This window comes from Ovis canadensis, chromosome 3 (assembly GCF_042477335.2).
Source record: "Ovis canadensis isolate MfBH-ARS-UI-01 breed Bighorn chromosome 3, ARS-UI_OviCan_v2, whole genome shotgun sequence".
In the NCBI taxonomy this organism is placed as follows: Eukaryota; Metazoa; Chordata; class Mammalia; order Artiodactyla; family Bovidae; genus Ovis; species Ovis canadensis.
This window is the reverse complement of record NC_091247.1, coordinates 70,425,030-70,446,587: the sequence shown is the minus strand read 5'-3', so window position 1 is coordinate 70,446,587 and position 21,558 is coordinate 70,425,030. Positions and strand designations below refer to the sequence as shown.

The 21,558-nt window shown below is 36.9% G+C and overlaps 1 protein-coding gene across 3 annotated transcripts in view; it reads right to left on the bottom strand.

The window, feature by feature from the left end:
• The window catches only part of ASB3 (ankyrin repeat and SOCS box containing 3), a 107,006-nt gene that overhangs the window by 55,659 nt on the left and 29,789 nt on the right, over positions 1-21,558 (bottom strand). For all 3 annotated transcript variants that reach the window (XM_069583339.1, XM_069583340.1, XM_069583338.1), the window contains 2 exons: positions 20,751-20,959; positions 13,300-13,458 (listed from right to left, as the gene is read on the bottom strand). In XM_069583339.1, coding sequence (XP_069439440.1) covers positions 13,300-13,458; positions 20,751-20,946 — 355 coding nt within the window. In that variant the 5' untranslated portion in view covers positions 20,947-20,959. The remainder of the gene's footprint in view (positions 1-13,299; positions 13,459-20,750; positions 20,960-21,558) is intronic.

Below are 21,558 nucleotides of genomic sequence, written 5' to 3'. Positions count from 1 at the left end.
GGACTGCCGCCTACCAGGCTCCTCCGTCCATGGGATTTTCCAGGTAAGAGTACTGGAGTGGGTCACCAGCGCCTTCTCTGAAAACCATGAGTCAAAAGGAAAATTAGCCAGTGTGGAATGCGGCTCAAGCTCCGTCTTATTGAAAATCTCCTGAAACAAAGGTGAAACCTGAGCAAAATCTCACATTTCCGATAAGTTATCAAAAAGGAACAAGCACACATCTATTAAAGACACCAAAAAGGGGGAAGAAAGTTATGGGGAAAACTATTGGTAGACCAAAACAACAACAAAAACACAGAACTCTTATTATAAAAATACTGCCAGAAAATGAATGAAAACTGTGGCTAAACCTTTTGTTGTAAATTTTAAAAGGAGAAAAATGAAGCTGGTGTAAAAATGCACAACTGGAGATCAGTAGAGAAATAACTCCAGAAAGAAAGAAGAGACGGGGCCAGAGGAAAAACAACACCGAGCTGTGAATGAGACTGGTGACAAAAGCAAGGTCTGATGCTGTAAAGAGCAATATTGCATAGGAACCTGGAATGTTACGTCCATGAATCAAGGCAAATTGGAAATGGTCAAACAGGAGACGGAAAGAGTGAACGTTGACATTTTGGGAATCAGGGAACTAAACTGGACTGGAATGGGTGAATTTAACTCAGATGACCATTATGACCATTGCTACTGTGGGCAAGAATCCCTTAGAAGAAATGGAGTAGCCACCACAGTCAACAAAAGAGCCCAAAATGCAGTACTTGGATGCAATCTCAAAAACTACAGAATAATCTGTTAGTTTCCAAGGCAAACCATTCAACCTCACAGTGATCCAAGTCTATGCCCCAACCAGTAATGCTGAAGAAGCTGAAGTTGAATGGTTCTATGAAGACCTAGAACTAACACCCAAAAAAGATGTCCTTTTCACTATAGGGGACTGGAATGAGAAAGTAGGAAGTGATGAAACACCTGGAGTAACAGGCAAATTTGGCCTTGGGGTACAGAATGAAGCAGGGCAAAGGCTAATAGAGTTTTGCAACTGGTCATAGCAAACACCCTCTTCCAACAACACAAGAGAAGACTCTACACATGGACTACCAGATGGTCAACACCAAAATCAGACTGATTGTATTTTTTGCAGCCAAAGATGGAAAAGCTCTATACAGTCAGCAAAAACGAGACCAGAAGCTGACTATGGCTCAGAACATGAACTCCTTATTACCAAATTCAGACTTAAATTGAAGAAAGTAGGGAAAACCACTAGACCATTCAGGTATGACCCAAATCAAATTCCTTACAATTATACAGTAGAAGTGAGAAATAGATTTAAGGGACTAGATCTGATAGAGTACCTGATGAACTACAGATGGAGGTTCGTGACACAGTATAGGAGACAGGGATCAAGATCATCCCCAAGAAAAGGAAATCCAAAGAAAGCAAAATGGCCGTCTGAGAAGGCCTTACAAATAGCTGTGAAAAGAAGAGAAGCGAAAAGCAAAGGAGATAATGAAAGATATACCCATTTGAATGCAGAGTTCCAAAGAACAGCAAGGAGAGATCAAAAAAAAAAAAGCCTTCCTCAGTGATCAGTGCAAAGAAATAGAGGAAAATAATAGAATGGGGAAGACTAGAGATCACTTTAAGAAAATCAGAGATACCAAGGGAACGTTTCATGCAAAGATGGGTTCAATAAGGACAGAAATGGTAATGGACCTAACAGAAGCAGAAGATATTAAGAGGTGGCAAGAATACACAGAAGAACTGTACAAAAAAGATCTTCACAACCCAGATAATCACAATGGTATGATCACTCACCTAGAGCCTGACATCCTGGAATGTGAAGTCAAGTGGGCCTTAGAAAGCATCACTACAAACAAAGCTAATAGAGGTGATTGGAATTCAGGCTGAGCTACTTCAAATCCTAAAAGATGATGCTGTGAAAGTGCTGCACACAATATGCCAGCAAACCTGGAAGACTCAGCAGTGGCCACGGAACTGGAAAAGGTTAGTTTTCATTCCAATCCCAAAGAAAGGCAATACCAAAGAATGCTCAAACTACTGCACAATTGCACTCATCTCACACGCTAGTAAAGTAATGCTCAAAATTCTCCAAGACAGACTTCAATAATACGTGAACTGTGAATTTCCAGATGTTCAAGCTGGTTTTAGATAAGGCAAAGGAACCAGAGATCAAATTGCCAACATCCACTGGATCATCGAAAGCAAGAGAGTTCCAGAAAAACATCTATTTCTGCTTTATTGACTATGCCAAAGCCTTAGACTGTGTGGATCACAATAAACTGTGGAAAATTCTGAAAGAGATGGGAATACCAGACCACTTGACCTGCCTCTTGAGAAATCTGTATGCAGGTCAGGAAGCAATAGTTAGAACTGGACATGGAACAACAGACTGATTCTAAATAGGAAAAGGAGTACATCAAGGCTGAATATTGTCACCTTGCTTATTTAACTACAGAGTACATCATGAGAAATGCTGGGCTAGATGAAGCACAAGCTGGAATCAAGATTGCCTGGAGAAATATCAATAACTCAGATATGCAGATGACACCACCCTTATGGCAGAAAGTGAAGAACTAAAGAGCGTCTTGATGAAAGTTAAGGAGAGTGAAAAAGTTGGCTGAAAAACTCAACATTCAGAAAACTAAGATCATGGCATTTGAAAAGACCCTGATGCTGGGAAAGATTGAAGACGGATGGAGAAGGGGACAACACAAGATGAGATTTTGGTGCCATCACCAACTCAAAGGACATGAGTTTGAGTAAACTCCATGAGTTGGTGATGGACACAGAGGCCTGGCGTCCTGCAGTCCATGAGGTCGCAGAGAGTCAGACATGACTGAGCGACTGAACTGAAATGAACTGAGACATAAGTGCTCAGGTAAAAGGTAACTAGATAATAGCTGATGTAATATAAACCTGGACAATTTAGAAAAGACCTGGGAAAAATTAAGTTATCATAGAAATGCAATTGAAGCTGTAAAAAATACTAGAGAAAACAGACATTTCTGAAAAGGAACAAAGCAGGAAAAGTAAAAACAAACAAAACAGGTTTAGATTAAATGATAGATATGAAAAAGGACAAACAATAAACAAATAACTGGAGCCCAAGAAGACCATCATAATAACAGAATAAATATTTAAAGATATAATTACAGAAAGACTTACTAAAATAAATATTGAAACAGCATTTCATGTCTCAGAAAACTCTGAAAGAAACAAAATACTGCCACTAAAAACAGAAGAAAATCAGAGGCCTCCAACTTCAACTCTAGAACATAATAAATATCCACTACAAAGTTTCTCAAAAAAATGTGTCCCAAATTTACATAATTAAACTGCTATACAAATATAAAATCATTTAATTCTCTGGTGGTCCAGCAGTTAGGACTCCACACTTCACTGGTGAGGGCCCATTTCAATCACTGGTTGGGGAACTAAGATCCCACAAGTCAAGCCACACAGTCAAAAATAATTTAAAAATAAATAAAATCATTATTCAACTATGAATATGAAAGAATTAGAGGAACATTATCTTCATGGGTCCTTTTAGATGACTCATTTAAAGAAAAGAATTTAGTTAACCAAGCAAGACTGGAAAAATCATGGCAAAATAACTGATGATAAATTTCTAAGCTATTTAATCACTGAACTATAAGAAAAAAAAAATGAAAGTATTAAGATGCCAGTATGCTTACCTTATGGAACAAAAAGATATAGTCTTAAAACATAAAAGAGTATGATATTTTACATCAAGAAAGTAAACAGAACAAGAAATTAATATTTTAAAAATGTAACCTTTTAGTGAACAGCCATACTTCAAACCTGAGAAAACTCAAACTTCTCTTTTCAAGAACATGCCCTCAAATAAAAATGCTAAGGTTACAATCCTTGAGAAAGATGATTAATCATCCTATTTAAAGATCTAAAAATAACTCCAAAGATTAAGTTTAATTAATATTAAATATATGAATGCTAAACCTCAAAATTCATAGCACCTCAAGAAATAACTCTATGAATGATCACTGATCCACGAAAACACAAGTGAAAAATGAAATCTAGGTTGGTTTGTTCAACTCTGGAATATACCAACACAATCAAAGGACAGGCCACATGAGCTTAAGTATGACATATTTTGTATATTTAATATTGAAATAGGCACCTCTTCCCAGGAGGCTCAGTGATAAAGAATCCTCTTGCCAATGCAGGAGACACAGAAGAGGCAGGTTCAATCCCTGGATCAAGAAGAAACTCTGGAGGAGAAAATGGCGACCCATTCCAATAATCTTTCCTGGGGAATTCCATGGACAGAGGCGCCTGGCGGGCTATAGTCCATGGGGTTGTAACAGCTGCATGACTGAGCAAACATACACATTGAAATAGGCAGCCTCACATAACACTGTTTATAAAGCACTTTACTAATAAATATGTTGAAGGTTATATTTAACGTTGAAGGTTACACAGACCAAGCAGACTCTGAAGAACAAAAAATGAAAAATGGTCCATCAAAAGCCAAAACGGCATGCTGTGCAGTTATCACAGAAAACTGTCCTATGAAGTCACAGTAGGTTGGATTTTAGCTTCCAATTTATCAGTGTTGTTTTAAATTTAGCAAAATAAAAAGAAAACCTATTTCCTTCAAAATCAGCTATATTTTCACTTAGAATCTTCTATATTTATAAATAAAGGTATTCTTATTTCCAAAGCAGTTTAGAATACTTACTGTGAATGCATTTATGAAGCAAGGGAAAAGTAGCTGGGAAAGAAGGCAAAAAAAAGAAATAAAGGGCAGACTCCTTGTTAAACATAAACTTAAAGTTGCATGTAGCAAATGATGTTCTATAAGAACAATTTTCATGTGGAAAGATACAGAGATGTTTGGTAAATTTCCCCTTTCTTGTGGGGTTTTCTCAATTTAAGTCTTACTGCCATCAAACTGAAAATCTGCCTTCCAAACTCAATTTTATGAAAATCTTGGTGAGTTCTGTACAGGAAGATATCCCCATTACAAACAGTGGAGTAATAAATTTTCTAACTCTCTGCATTCAGCCTTCAGTTCAACAATAGTGACACACCATTGATGCTGATGACTTTTCCAGCTACCCGCAGTTTTCATAATTCTGTATTATATTTCTATCCATTGATCCTCCAGTTTAAGTTCATTTTGAGCCACAGGATAGGTACAATGACATGCAAGGGGAATACAGCTTCCCTTGGGGGAAGAGGCAACATACTCCAAAGTTTCAGCAATGAACAACTTTGGAAGATAACTCTACAGATGGGGAAAGAAGCTATACTACATGGGCAGTTCCTCTTTCTCACTTTAAGTCCAGGTGATCCAACCACTCTTCCTCATCTAGAAATTATCATCTACAGTTTGGTTCAAACCTTGAAGTGTTCTGGATTTTCTATTAATTTTTTTAAAAAAAGACTCTTCCATTATAGAGTGAAACAAAAATCACTACAGTTATTTAAAAGAGGGAGAAAGATACAGGCAAGCAAAACAGATTACTAAAACTTGTCTTATTATTTACAGTGCAGAGCAGACACTAGAGCCCAGATCACCTAACTTAAGAGACACCTAATGCAACAAAAGGAGTAAAATACCAAGAGATTAATCTACCTAAGGAGACAAAAGACCTATATGCAGAAAACTACAAGACACTGATGAAAGAAATTCCAGATGACACAAACAGATGGAAAGAGGTACCATATTCTTGGATCAGAAGAATCAATACTGTGAAAATGACTACACTACCCAAAATAATCTACAGATTCAATGAAATCCCTATCAAACTACCAATCGTATTTTTCACAGAAATAGAACAAAAAATTTCACAATTTGTATGGAAACACAAAAGAAACCTGAATAGCCAAAGCAATCTTGAGAAAGAAGAATGAAGCTGGAGAAATCAACCTTCCTGACTTCAAACTCTACTACAAAGCTACAGTCATTAAGACAGTATGGTACCAGCACAAAAACAGAAATACAAACCAATGGAAAAAGACAGAAACCCCAGAGATAAATCCACGCACCTATGGGCACCTTATTTTTTACAAAGGAGGCAAGATTATACAATGGAAAAAAGCCTCTTCAATAAATGGTGCTGGGAAAACTGGACAGCTACATGTAAAAAAAATAAAACAAGGACATTTTTTAACACAAAATACAAAAATAAACTCAAAATGGATTAAAGATTTAAATGTAAGGCCAAAAACTATGAAGCACTTAGAGGAAAATATATGCAGTACACTCTTTGACATACTAACAGCAAGATCCTCTTTGACCCACCTCCTAGAGTAACTGAAATAAAAACAAAAGTAAACAAACGGAACTTGATTAAACTTAAAAGTTTTTGCACAGCAAAGGAAAAAATAAACAAGATTAAAAAACAATCCTCAGAACAGGAGAAAACAATTGCAAACAAAACAACTGACAAAGGATTATCTCCAAAATATACAAGCAGTTCATGCAGCTCAATACCAGAAAAACAACCCAATCAAAAAATGGACAGAAGACCTAAACAGATATTTCTCCAAAGAAGACATACAACTGGCGAGTAAACACATTAAAAGATGCTCAACATTGCTCATTATTGGAGAAATGTAAATCAAAACTACAACGAGGTATCACCTCACATCTGTCAGAATGGGCATCATTTAAAAATCTACAAATGATAAATACTGGAGAGGATGTGGAGAAAAGAAAACACTCTTGCACTGTTGGTAAGAACGTAAACTGATACAACCACTATGGAGAACAGTAAGGAGATTCCTTAAAAAAAAAAAAAAAAACTAGTAATAGAACTACCACTCATGTGTGTGTGTGCGTGCTAAGTCGCTTCCGTCATGTCTGACTATTTTCAACCATACGGACTGTAGCCCTCCAGGCTCCTCTGTTCATGGGATTCTCCAGAGAATACTGGAGTGGGCTGCCATGCCCTCCTCCAGGGGGTCTTTCTGACTCAGGGATCAAATCCACATCTCTTATGTCTCCTGCACTGGCAAGCAGGTTCTTTACAACCAGTGCCACCTGAGAAGCCAGAATTACCGTACAACCCAACAATCCCACTGCTCAGCATATACCCTGAGAAAACCATAACTGAAAGAGACACAAGTACCCCAAGGTTCCTTGTAGCATTTTTTACAAAAGCTAGGACATAGAAACAACCTAGATGCCCATCGACAGATGAATGGATACAGAAATTGTGGTACATATATACAAGGGAACATTTTTGTCCTTCAGTTGCCAAGTAATGTCCAACTCTTCACAATCCCATGGACTTCAGCATGCCAAGCTTCCCTGTCCCTCATCATCTCCCAGAGTTTGTCCAAGCTATGTCCATTTCATTGGTGATGCCATCCAATCATCCATGAGGATATATAATGGCACATTCAGTTGAGTTCAGTCACTCAGTCGTGTCCGACTCTTTGCGACCCCATGAGTCGCAACACGCCAGGCCTCCCTGTCCATCACCATCTTCCAGAGTTTACACAAAATCATGTCCATCGAGTCAGTGATGCTATCCAGCCATCTCATCCTCTGTCACTCTCTTCTCCTCCTGCCCCCAATCCCTCCCAGCATCAGGGTCTTTTCCAGTGAGTCAACTCTTCGCATGAGGTGGCCAAAGTATTGGAGTTTCAGCTTCAGCATCAGTCCTTCTAGTGAACACCCAGGACTGATCTCCTTTAGGATGGACTGGTTAGATCTCCTTGCAGTCCAAGGGACTCTCAAGAGTCTTCTCCAACACCACAGTTCAAACGCATCAATTCTTCAGCACTCAGCTTTCTTCACACTCGAACTCTCACATCCATACATGACCACTGGAAAAACCATAGCCTTGACTAGACGGACCTCTGTTTGCAAAGTAATGTCTCTGCTTTTTAACATGCTATCTAGGTTGGTCATAACTTTCCTTCCAAGGAGTGAGCGTCTTTTAATTTCATGGCTGCAATCACCATCTGCAGTGATTCTGGAGCCCAAAAAGATGAAGTCTGACACTGTTTCCACTGTTTCCCCATCTATTTCCCATGAAGTGATGGGACCAGATGCCATGATCTTCATTTTCTGAATGTTGAGCTTTAAGCCAACTTTTTCACTCTCCTCTTTCACTTTCATCAAGAGGCTTTTTAGCTCCTCTTCACTTTCTACCATAAGGGTGGTGTCATCTGCATATCTGAGGTTCTTGATATTTCTCCCGGCAATCTTCATTCCAGCTTGTGTTTCTTCCAGTCCAGCGTTTCTCATGATGTATTCTGCATATAAGTTAAATAAGCAGGGTGACAATATACAACCTTGAGGTACTCCTTTTCCTATCTGGAACCAGTCTGTTGTTCCATGTCCAGTTCTAACTGTTGCACATTACTTAGCTATAAAAAAAGTATGCATTCCCATCAGTCCTAATGAGGTGGATAAACCTAGAGCCTATTGTACAGAGTGAAGTAAGTCAGAAAGAGACAAATATCTTAATTATTAACACATATACATGGAATCTAGAAAAACGATACTGACGATCCTACATGCAGGGAAGCAAAGGAGACACAGACATGAAGAACAGACTTTTGAACTCAGTGGGAGAAGGAGAGGGTAGGATGATTTGAGAGAATAGCATTGAAACATATATATTACCATATGTAAAACAGATAGTGAGGATTTGCTCAATGACACAGGAAGTACACCCAGGGTTCTGTGACAACCTAGAGGGGTGGGATGGGGTGGGAGATGGGAGGGAGGTGCACAAGGGAGGAGATATATGAATACCTGTGGCTGATTTATGTTGATATATGACAGAAACCAGTACAATATTGTAAAGCAATTATCCTCCAATAAAAAATTAAAAAAAAAAAAAAAACCTAACTGGAGAGTCATATATCCATTTACATCAGTATGTTTTTGCAAAAGCTCAGGCTTGTACTTTTCCTTTTCTCTTCCTTTTTAAAAAATACTCTACTTCCCTACTTCCAAACAAGAATCTAAAACAACTGATGCAGTACCTGAGCATGTAGAAGTACTCTATGTACGACATCTCCTTGGTTTAAAATCTCTGCTTCAGTCAAAATATTTTTGTATTACCCGATACAAAACATAATTAGGGTGGAAAATCTGCTGTCCAAGAAACTAAGTAAATCCTATTTAGCAGTATAGAATTTATAGGATTTATTTAAGGTAAATAAATCCTAATAAATTACTGAAAGTAAATGATTAAAAGTTATTCATTGGTTTGAATTATCTTGATCACTCTTCCTCCATTAACATAAAAATTGCAAGTTAACTATATCCTGAAATATAAATCACTAAATATTTATATTTAGTAGGAGCTTCCCTGGTGGCTCAGATGGTAAAGAACTTGTTTGCAATGCAGGAGACCTGGGTTCGACCCCTGGGTTGGGAAGATCCCCTGGAGAAAAGAAAGGCTATCCACTCCAGTATTCTGGCCTAGAGAATTCCATGGACTGTACAGTTGATGGGCTTGCAAAGAGTAGGACACGACTGAGCAACTTTCACTTTCATCTTATGGCATCCCAGCCTCTGATCTAAGTTTGGGAGTTAGGAGAGTGAACAAGATAAAATCCCTGCTCTCATGGAACATTCTTTCTAATAAGGGGAGTCAATAAACAAAGTAGCAAATAAATAACTGTAGCCAGTGATAAGAACTATGAAGATACTAAAATAGGATAACATGGAGCACAGTGGATACAGACTAGGTAGACACATAAAACTACATGGCTACTGTTTTCTGTTTTTCTGCCTTGGGGAATACAAGACATAGCATTTCTCAAATGTATGATGATCTGGAATCCTTCTGTCAATGAACATGTATTAGCTCACTGAATCAATTCGGGAAACGCTATTCTAACCAATACAGAAGCAACAGCAAGATCAAAACTTATATACAGCACTCCTGATTCTAAAATACAATGTTTTTACATCGCCTCATCTGCGAGAGTTGAAATAATAATAGTACATATTTCATAGAATCACAGTGTAAAATAAAGGCAATTCATCTAAAACACCTGATACAGGGCTTAGTACACTTTTCTGATAAATAAGTATTATTGTTACTATTAATACAGTACTCTACACATGATATCTTCCCCTGTCATCCCAGGGTGACTTCTGTTTCCCTCTTTTAATACTCTGAACTCTTTATCTCTGACAGGCCTTAATTCATTTTGTTCACGTTTCTATGTTAGATTTTTTTTACGATAACAAGGGGAATAAAGACTGCACACAGCACAGCCTCAATGAAAGCTTCAGCTTTCTATGCAGTTGTACAGAATATTCAAGGTGGATCACATGTGAATGTGGGGAAAAAAGAAAAAAGAAACTTTATATAAAAGTTATCTCCCCCTCAGGAAATGCAAATCATATTACAGCAAAGCTTCCATGAAACATCTTCATAACAGTATATATCACATATTGAAAACATTCTTATAAATTAATATCATCAGTAACAGATCATTTTCTTCCTGATAAAATGCACTATCATTTCATTTCTGTGGTATTCCTGGAGAAATACATTACCTGCACTCTATCAAGAAAAAACATGAGAGAAACCCAAACTGAAAGACATTTCACAAAACAAATTGCCTGAACTCTTCAAAAATGTTAAAATCATAAAAGATAAGGACTGAAAAACTGTTACAGGAGGCTAAAGAGACATAACATCTAAATATAAAAAATAATCCTGGACTGACGCTGAACCAATAAAAAAAATTATTTGCAGAAAAGGAGAGTAGTGGAACAACTGGCAAAACAGAAATCTGCAAATTACATACAATCTGTAGATTAAATAAAGTACTGCATCAATGTTAACTTCCTGATCTTGATTGTTTTATGGCAGATATATAAAAGAATTTCATTGCCTCTAGGAAGTTCACACAAAAGTAGGTAAAGAAGCTTTCTGTGTATAATTTAATCTAAAAATGCTTCCAATAAATGACACATGGGTATACAGTGAGAAAAAATGATACAGTGAACAAAGACAATAGAACAAACTTTGGGTGAAAGGTATATAAGAATCTTTGTAATGTTATTTCCACAAATCTGAAATTATTTCAAAACGAAACACACTTTTATCTAATAACAGAATAGAAAAAAAAAGGAAAATGACAAATAGTCACAAGAAAAGATGTTCAATGTCATTAGCAATCAGGAAAAATACAAATTAAAATCACAGCAAGATACCACTAATTCCTATTAAAATGACCAAAATGTAAAACAAGCAAAAGAAAAATCTGTCAGTTCCAAATGACATGGTAAGGATATGGGGCAACTGAAACTCAAACATTACTGGAGAGAATGAAAAATGGTAGAGTCACTTTGTAAGAAATTTCCAAACTTTTCCAAAGTTAAATATATACTTGGACTTCCCTGGTGGCTCACAGTAAAGCGTCTGCCTACAGTGCAGGAGACCTGGGTTCAATCCCTGGGTCGGGAAAATCTCTTGGAGAAGGAAACTGCAGTCCACTCCAGTATTCTTGCCTGAAAAATCCCATGGATGGAGGAGCCTGGTAGGCTACAGTCCATGGGATCACAAAGAGTTGGACACAACTGAGTGACTTCACTTCACTTCTAAACTTTTCCAAAGTTAAATATATACTTACCACATGACCTAACAATCCTAAATATTAATTTAAGAGAAATGAAACCTTATATTTAAAACAAAACCTACATGCAAAAGTTTGTAGCAATTTATTCATAATCACTGAACACTGAACATCACAATTCAAATGTCCATCAACTGGTAAATGGATACACTGTGGTGCACTCATACAATGGAATACTACTTAGCAATAAATGAAAGAATTATTGATACATGCAACAATATGTATGAATCTCAAAAGCAGTATGCTAAGTGAAAGAAGTCAGTCTCAAAAGTCCCATGTTGTATTATTTCATATATATTTATGTGCTTAGTCACTCAGTCGTGTTTCACTCTTTGTGACCCCACAGACTATAGTCCACCAGGCTAGAGTGGCTTGCCATGCCCTCCTCCAAGGGATCCTCCCAACCATGGGATTGAACCCAGGTCTCCCACATTGCAGGCGGATTCTTTACCATCTGAGTTACCGGGGAAGCCCATATATTTACGACATTCTGTTAAAAAGCAAACTACAGGGGAGTTCCCTGGTAGTCTTAGGACTCTGGGCTTCCACTGCCATGCCCCAGGTTCAATCCTTGGTCAAGGAACTTAGATTCCTGCCATACAGCAGGGCCAAAAAAAAAGAGCAAAATACAGGGATGAAATCAGAAAACAGATCAGTGGTTGTAGGCGTGAAGTTAGGAGGGAACACCGATAAAAATACAAAACATGATGAAATTCTGGAAGGTGATGAACTCTTCTGTCTTGATTATCACTGTCATTACACATTTTTATACATACATCAAAACTCATACAACTGTTCACTAAAAAGAATGAATTCTACGGTACACAATTTTAAGAATATGTATTTTTAAATTCACAAGGAAAAATTACTTTCATAGACATTTTATTTGCAGCCTAATAAAAACTAGGTAGGTACTATTACTCTCATTTTTTAAGTGAGGAAACTGAATCATACAGTAAATAAGTGAACTTACAAATAACATGTGTTATTTGTAACCAAACTATAGTCCAAATACTTGGATTCTATATAAATAATTTATTCTCTTAATTTTCTCATGTTCCACTAAACTTTATGGACCACAGTGTGCTTGAAGACAAATATGATGAAAGATAAGGAGGGAAGAATAAAAGACAGGTAATGGAAGTATGCCCTTTAGAATTTGGCCTCTGTTCTTAATGAATTAAAAAATAGAACGTAAAGGAATAAGTCTGAATAGTGATCCAATAGGCAACAGATTAACTGGCGTTAAAGATTTAGCCTGTTAATTTCTTCCATTAAACTTTAATTTTTTAATGCTAAGAAAACACAGAAGCAAACATAAAACATTCACAGGTAACCTTGTAACTACTGCTACAATTTAAACTCTACCTGGTCTTCAGAGCAACACTGAGAACAATGATGGTGACTACAATTTACAAAAGATTTTACAACTTTAAACAGACATTTAAAGATATCCTCCCCCCCCAAAAAAGATTATTCCCAGATGTTATCAACCAAGGGTAGAAAACGAAGAAGAATCTTTAAAAACACCTTTCTGGTTTCAAAATCAAAGAAATGGCAATATAATATTTGCCGTAAATACAACAGCTTGAGGGAAAACCTGGCTTAGTTTCTTAAGCAAAATATAAAATTTTAAAAATAAAAATTGTTATCTGTACCACAAATAACATACTTTACCTAAAAACAGTGGTGTGGTTTCCTCTAAAGTAGTTGCATTCGGATCTGCCCCAGCTTCTAAAAGAATCTGTATGATCTTCCAATGTCCCTGACTTGCAGCAAGATGTAACGCACAGAAGCCCTCAAATGTCTTTGTCTTGATGTAGTTTTCAGATGAATCTATGAAAGAATAAACTATCAATTAGAAGATATCACTTCTATTTCTTGGGATTAAAAAGCAAAGATTCTAAGAATAATTTAATAAAATACTAAAAGATAAGTATAAATGGGAGATCTTATAGTTTAAAACTCTAGAAAACCAAGAAAAAGTTCTATACGGGTCACAGTGTAAACAGCTCTCCAGTAGTCTTAACACAGATTCTGCCCACATACTCATTTTCTCCTCTGTTTTTTGGTAATTGGGGGAAAGAGAGTGGCAGGAATTAAAAGGAAACATAAGAGCAAGATTAGAGATTTACTGAAATATTAACAAACTTGATTTTTTGAATTTCTAATTTCCGTAAGGAAAATGGTCTCATCTGTAGCATTATTTCTTTGCATTCAACTAATAAAATGAAGGCAGTTTAAAATACACCTTTTCTAAGCTAAAACTACATTCTAATCATTAATGAAGACTGCATTTCTAAATAATAAAATGCACTCCAAAGAAACTGAATTGTAACAAACAATTTATAAGGACCTTATAAATTAACTGACTTTAAGTTTTCTGGGGTTTGTTAGGAGAATCTCTAAGTTTTGGTAGCATTCAAATTATGGAAATAATGTCCACATTAAATTTTCTGAAACTCCACAACAAAAGGTAACTCTCTTACTTGGCTTCCAAAACAATCACATTCTAAACCCAGAACAGAGGGATGGGCTGTAAGGTGACTAGGGAAGTCATTTCTGAGAGTACAAAAAGTAGACAAATTTTAAAAGCTTTAAGTAATATCTTTCTTGAAATATCAAAATTAAAACTAATGCTCCTGACTAAAATAATCATCGGTTTTAAGTAATTCTTATAACTCACTACTGAAACTGGGGGTCCAAGCTATAACATAAATTTAAAAAACCAGCCTACAACTTTATAAGATACACAACTAAATGGCAAGATAGAGTAGTTATATTTTAAAAGTTCCTATCACAAAGAAAGTGTTCCCCAGATTAGTCAGAAATGGACATTTATTCAGCTATCCACAAAACTATCACGTTAAGGGACTTCCTGGTGAGCCAGTGGCTAAAATTCCACACTCCCAATGCAGGGGGCCTGGTTTCAATCCCTAGTCAGGGACCTAGGTCCCATATGCTCTAACTAAGACTTTGCATGCCACAACTAAAACCTGGTACAGCCAAATAAATTAAAAAAAAAAAAAACTATAATCTATTTCTATGTATGTTGAAATTTTCTATAGAACATTTATACAGAGATATAGGTTCGATACAGATACATAAATAGCTTCCAAAAAGAAAATTTCAAAATGATAGAGATGTTGATTCTTCCCAAAATAATAATAAATTTATTATAATTCTAAGCAAAATGTCAATAGAACTGAATGTTACTTGACTGACTGGTTTTATACTAATAAAGTGACTCATGTTGATAGGGGTTGGAGAGAGTAAATAAGAATAACAAAGAATTTAGAAAAATAAAACAAGGAAAATATCGAGGGGAGCCTAGACTTTAAAAATTAAACTATGTGTTAAACTTAGAATAATATAATAATGTGGTCCATCTGAACATAAATCTTTTTTTTCCCCTTAAACTTAATTGTATTACTTGTTATTAACAAAAACAATCTACAAAACATGAGGGAATCCACCCATGAGTACTTTTTAAATTAATGCAGATATTGACATAGCTGTAGAGCTTGATAAAGAACTAAGAGTTCAAAGCAACATATTAACTTGGTTTTGAATCTTATAATTTTTCACTCTTATCTTTAAATTGCAAAATAGGGTAACAAGCAATTTTCATTAACTTAACACTTTTAAACAAACACCCAAGTAGTTTCCCAGTCATCTGTATTCATGCTCTGCTCACAGAACCTCCAGTGGTGGTGATGCCTTTGTGACAATAGGCTGAGACTGTAATACAGAGTCCCCATCCTAAACTCTGTTAATGCAAGAGATACTCTAACAGTTTCTGCATGATCTTTAGTTAGGAAGACCCAGCTTGAGGTCTGTGAGATCCACGGAGACTTCCGAGGGCAGGGGACCCCTGAGCTGACATCTCAGTGATGAGCAGGTGCCAGGGAAGGGGAGGCAGTGAAGAGTCCTCCTTATGTGAAAGGAGAACAGAGAGCAGGAGGACCTGAAGGGAGGCTGGTCAGGAGGCTGGGGAGTGATGACGACCCTCTCCTTGACAAAACTTTAGCCAGTCTCTCCTAAGCCTTCTTGAATAAGCCTAGACCTTGTCCCAGGCCCCACACTCCCGAGTCGTATCTTTGGCCTCCCTAGCCCAGTTCCAGAAAAAATCCTGCTGAGTCAGTTTAGCAAGAATCCCCCTACCCTGATATCCCCTCTTACTGGTTTTCCATTCATGAATCTCCTCACTCTGTTCCTTGACTATAAATTCTCACTATCGTTATGTTCAAAGTTTAGCCAGCTCTCTTCCTCTGTCATGAAAGTCTTGACAGTGATTGCAATAACCCTGAATACACATTCTTATTCACTAAGCTAAATTGCCTTATTTATTTATCTAAGGATTTCTAATATCTGTTATCATACCCAGTATAACAGCATAATATTTTCTTAATATGAACTAATATAAAGCACTATGAGTTAGATCATTTATTGGCCACATAAAAGCACTTGTTCATAAGATTATAATTAATGACAAAAGTTTAAGTAACCTTTAGTCAGCAAATGGTTTAATATAGAACGGCATGATTAACTGTCAATACCAATTATACCAAACTTCCAATACAAGAAAGAAAAGCAAATCTGTGATTTGTGCTAAAACTTTATACAGAAAGCTAAAGTGAAATATATATATAAATATATTTGCATATTATATATATATATGCATATTAAACTTCTAAGTAATCTATACTACACTTGAGTGTTCTCCAACTTGAATGAGAAGGCCATGTATGACTGATTTCTAGGCTAGATTCTGGATCCAAAATAATGGTAAGCCAAAGCCTTTCTCATCATTTAAGACTCTTCCATTATTTTTTCTAGGCCTGAGCACCTTCAAATTTTAGTGTACTAATAGAATGCTTTAGGAATCTCTGATAGTTCACTAATATTAGATGAAGTTCAAAAACGCAGAAATTCTATAATAAAAGACAATATAATGCAAGTGCTGAGCCACAAAGGGCAAGAGAATTATGAATCATATAAAACAAAGGTATAGCAAGCATAAAGAATGACAGAAATGTCAAACCTACTTTGGAAGCTTTTAAGATTAACCTACAGTACCAGGTTAACTGGTACAGATATGAAGATGCCACTGTCATCAGTAGCAGAAGAAACCTCACTTCACTCTTCAAGACTAGAAACGTTCATAGGTCACCATCACTTTAAAAGTACCTCCTTATGTGAAACTGTAGGCTAGCTAGACTTTTACAACGTAGTCAGTTACATTGTACATTGACCAGTCTCCACTGCTCTTTTTTGTTAATTTGAATCACTCAGAAAAGTTCTATTTATAATCTTTCTTTAAAAAGCAGAGGACCTGAATAAAGTACAAACTTTAAGGGATGAGCCAGGGGAATTCAGAAAACATTTCTGGAAGTGACTTCTAGGTTATATAGACCTTTTGCTTCACTTTAGTTGGATTTCTCTAGTTAGTGAATCAGAACCATACAGAACAACCAAACTCAAATAAGACTAAGACCGAAAATGTCACCACCTGCTAGAACAAGTCATATACATGCTTCCTACCCTCTGAAAATCCTATTTCTTCTCTCCATCAGTTAGTCAGTTCAGTCGCTCAGTGATGTCCAACTCTTTGCAATCCCATGGACTGCAGCAGACCAGGCCTCCCTGTCCATCATCAACTCCCAGAGTTTACTAAAACTCATGTCCATTGAGTCGGTGATACCATCCAACCATCTCATCCTCTGTCGTCCCCTTCTCCACCCGCCTCCAATCTTTCCCAGCATCAGGGTCTTTTCAAATGAGTTAGCTCTTCACATCAGGTGGCCAAAATATTGGAGTTTCAGCTTCAGCATCAGTCCTTCCAATCATTTCCTTTCGGATGGACTGGTTGGATCTCCTTGCAGTCCAAGGGACTCTCAAGAGTCTTCTCCAACACCACAGTTCAAAAGCATCAATTCTTTGGCTCTCAGCTTTCTTTATGGTTCAGCTCTCACATCCATACATGACTACTGGAAAAACAATAGGTTTGACTAGATGGACCTTTGTTGGGGAAGTAATATTTCTGCTTTTTAATATGCTGTCTAGGTTGGTCATAACTTTTCTTCCAAAGAGCAAACGTCTTTTAATTTCATGGCTGCAGTCACCGTCTGCAGTGATTTGGGCCCCTGAAAAAAATAAAGTCTGTCACTGTTTCCACTGTTGGCCCATATTTGCCATTCAGTGACTGGACCAGATGCCATGATCTTCATTTTCTGTATGGTGAGTTTTAAGCCAAGTTTTGCACTCTCCTCTTTCACTTTCATCAAGAGGCTCTTTAGTTCTTCTTCGCTTTCTGCCATAAGGGTGGTGTCATCTGTATATCTGAGGTTATTGATATTTCTCCCAGCAATCTTGATTCCAGCTTGTGCTTCATCCAGCCCAGCGTTTCTCATGATGTACTCTGCATAGAAGTTAAATAAGCAGGGTGACAATATATAGCCTCGACATACTCCTTTTCCTATTTGGAACCAGTGTGTTGTTCCATGTCCAGTTCTAACTGTTGCCTCCTGACCTGCATACAGTTTCTCAAGAAGCAGGTTAGGTGGTCTGGTATTTCCATCTCTTTCAGAATTCTCCACAGTTTATTGTGATCCACACAGTCAAAGGCTTTGGCATAGTCAATAAAGCAGAAATAGATGTTTTTCTGGAACTCTCTTGCTTTCGATGATCCAGTGGATGTTGGCAATCTGATCTCTGGTTCCTCTGCCTTTTCTAAATCCAGCTTGAACATCTAGAAGTTCACAGTTCACGTACTGCTGAAATTCTTCTCTTCATCAGTTCAGTTCAATTGCTCAGTCATGTCCTACTCTTTGCAACCCCATGAACCGCAGCATGCCAGGCCTTCCTGTTTATCACCAACTCCCAGAGTTTACCCAAACTAATGCTCATTGAGTCGGTGATGCTGTCTAACCATCTCATCCTCTGTCATCCCCTTCTCCTCCTGCCTTCAATCTTTCCCAACATCTGGGTCTTTCCAAATGAGCCCACCCTAATCCTTGTGTATATACTGCAAATAAATTAAATTTATCCAAAATTTATTTTATAATAGTGAACTCCAATAAAAATAGCAAGAAATTTTTATTTGATCTTTATATCAACTATGTTAACTATGGGTGGCCATCTCATCCTCTAAAAACATCAAGTCTTAAAAAAAACAGTCATTAACAATGAAGATGGTATTTTTAATTTCTAAAAGAAAACACAAATGATTTACATAGCCAGTTCAAACATATTAAGTCAAAAGCATGCCTAATTTTATTCAGCAGCTAAAAGGAAAAAAAATTATAACATAAAACTGATGTGGGGGTACTTCCCTGTGCTCCAATAGTTAAGACTCCTTGTTCCCAATGCAGAGGGTGTGGGTTCAATCCCTGATCCAGGAACTAAGATCCCACATTCTAAGTGGCCAAAAAGGAAAAAAAAAAAAACAAAAAAAAAACTGATGTACAAAGAGATAACAGTGTATCTAGAAAGCTTTTTAACCAGGAACAAATATTCAAATTCAAGCCTTTGTCACCAGAGATAGTTTGGGAATTCAAGCTATAGAATTAACTTCAAACAAATTCTGAACACACGTATTTTACAATTTGAGTCATAAATCTTATTTTTTTAGTATCTTTAAACATTCAACTATAACAGACTCTAGAACATGTGATTTAAAAAGCAGCCATGACAAACTGCCTGCATCATGATTATTAGAGACTTTAGCCTTGCTATCACTCATCCCTTAAAACAAAACAAACAAAAAGCCAAGCCAAAAACACTGTAAGGATTATTTTCTTTCTAATCCATGAGGAAATCAGTAATTTTGACAAGCTATAGCCCCAAAAGACTACCTTCTGAATAGCTATGCCTGGTGATGGTAAGTACAAACAGAAGAAAAATCTGAGTTTCCATGATTAATGAAACGTAAACAGTGCACCAAATGTCATATAACATGGAGTGTTATATTCAATCTCAGTTTAAATTAACTGAATGTTAAAAATGTTTATTTTGCTTAACACTGGAAGCATGCTATAGCGGGAAAACGTGAGTCAGAGAAAAGGATTCAAGTCAAATTTCCTAGTTCATTACATAAATTTTGACAAGTCAATTTCTCTAAGCCTTGCTTGATCTTTTCAACAATAAAATGGGTATAACAATGCCTCAATAGCAGCTTTGTATTTATTAGATAAATAATATAAATCAAGCATCTAGTACAATGATTGCCACAAAGCAGGGCTCAATCACCATTAGTTCTCTTTCCATGCCCTGTTCCCTAAGTGTCAAACTCTTTGCTTAGTCTCATTTACTGAGCTCTTCACTCAGCAGTGTGCTGGCAAATGTGTAACTGGCTCAAAGGGAGAGGGAAAAAAAAGTTTATGCAATTGGTTTGTAGCACTGGCTGAGTTCTGGGGTAAAAACACTTCCATATAGCTGACCTCAACCTATGAGCATGATCTCAACCTATGAGCATGAAGTCAATCAAATACAGAGTTGGAAAAAGATGTACATGATTACTCTCTGTCCCATTACTCTGTTTTGTTTTTTCCACAACACTTTCACCTTTTGAAATTATCTTGTTTAACTGTTTCAGTATTTACTGTGTTTCCACCCTCACAGGATTAAAAACACCATAAAAGCAGAGATCTTGTCCGTCCCACTCTCTTCTGTATCTTCATTAAATATAAAAGCAAACTAATTGCAGAGAGTCCCAAAATTAAGGAAACCATAAAGTATTTCTAAAAAAGACTAATATACTCACATCCTCAATTTCAGCAGCATTGCTCTTTTTCTTTGGAGAAAGAATAAAAAACAAACATAACCAGTAACTACCAAATGCTTGAATTACAACAGCAGATACTTTTGCCACATCACCTAGCTTAGCAAGAAAAATCAGCCAGGCACAAGCACTTCCATATAAAGGACAACATTTATAGATGTCTAGCTGGAACACCACACTTACATAATTCAAGGTGGGCAATCTAACCATTCTTAATAACACAGAGGCAGTCACTGTATGACTACAGAAAGGTAAACAAGCATTACTGTTAGTAAGTCATGTATTATCACTTTTTTTATTAATCCAACTTGCAAGTCCAGCCTTTCATACCGTGAATTAACTTTACCTGCACGAATTAACATCCGCAAACATTCTACAGAGTTGTGATAAGCAGCTTCGTGAATTGGCATCCATCCCCTGTTATCAGCAACATCAATGCTACGCCCCTTTTTGAGCAGTTTTCTTAATACTTTAACATTGCCTTCTCTGGCAGCAAGTCCAACCGTGGAGCATGTATCAGCATATGCCTCTGTAAAATCCATTCTTTTCACCAATCTACAAAACAAGGTAGAAAGAAAACACTATCATCAATAAATACTGTACTCCTAGATATCAGAAGAGCACAGCTGATCTGCGGCATCTTTTACGTAATTGCTGAGGAAGAGCCTGAGGTAGAGATGGCAACCTGTCATGCCATCACCTCTGCTAGACTAAACCAGGAAGTCTCTCTGCTTGGGGTAGGATTCCATAGAATGCTCATATTAAAGGTATCAAGGGAGTTTAAAGTGTTCCATCACTCCTTGTCTGAGCAACTTCTTCCGGCAGCCTTCCTCTTTCATTCAGTCTCCAACAAAATACACTCATTGGAATGCTGTTGACGAGAGAGCGTAAGGCCCTCAGTTAACCCCAAATGTATACTCTATTGTGTAGAGATGGCCATTTAACTACCAGCAACATTCAGCCTCAAGAATTAATTTCATAGCCCTTTACAGGAAAAAGCTAAACCCAAAAATGCCAGAAAGGAGTGGAAGACTTTTTTTAAAGAACAAAAATAAGCAGTAATTCTAGTTTTTCTGCACCTGCAAGTCCTTTCCAGAAGGAGCGAAACTCTCAGGTTCTCTTTCCTTGATCAAACAGCCCCACTGACTGAATAT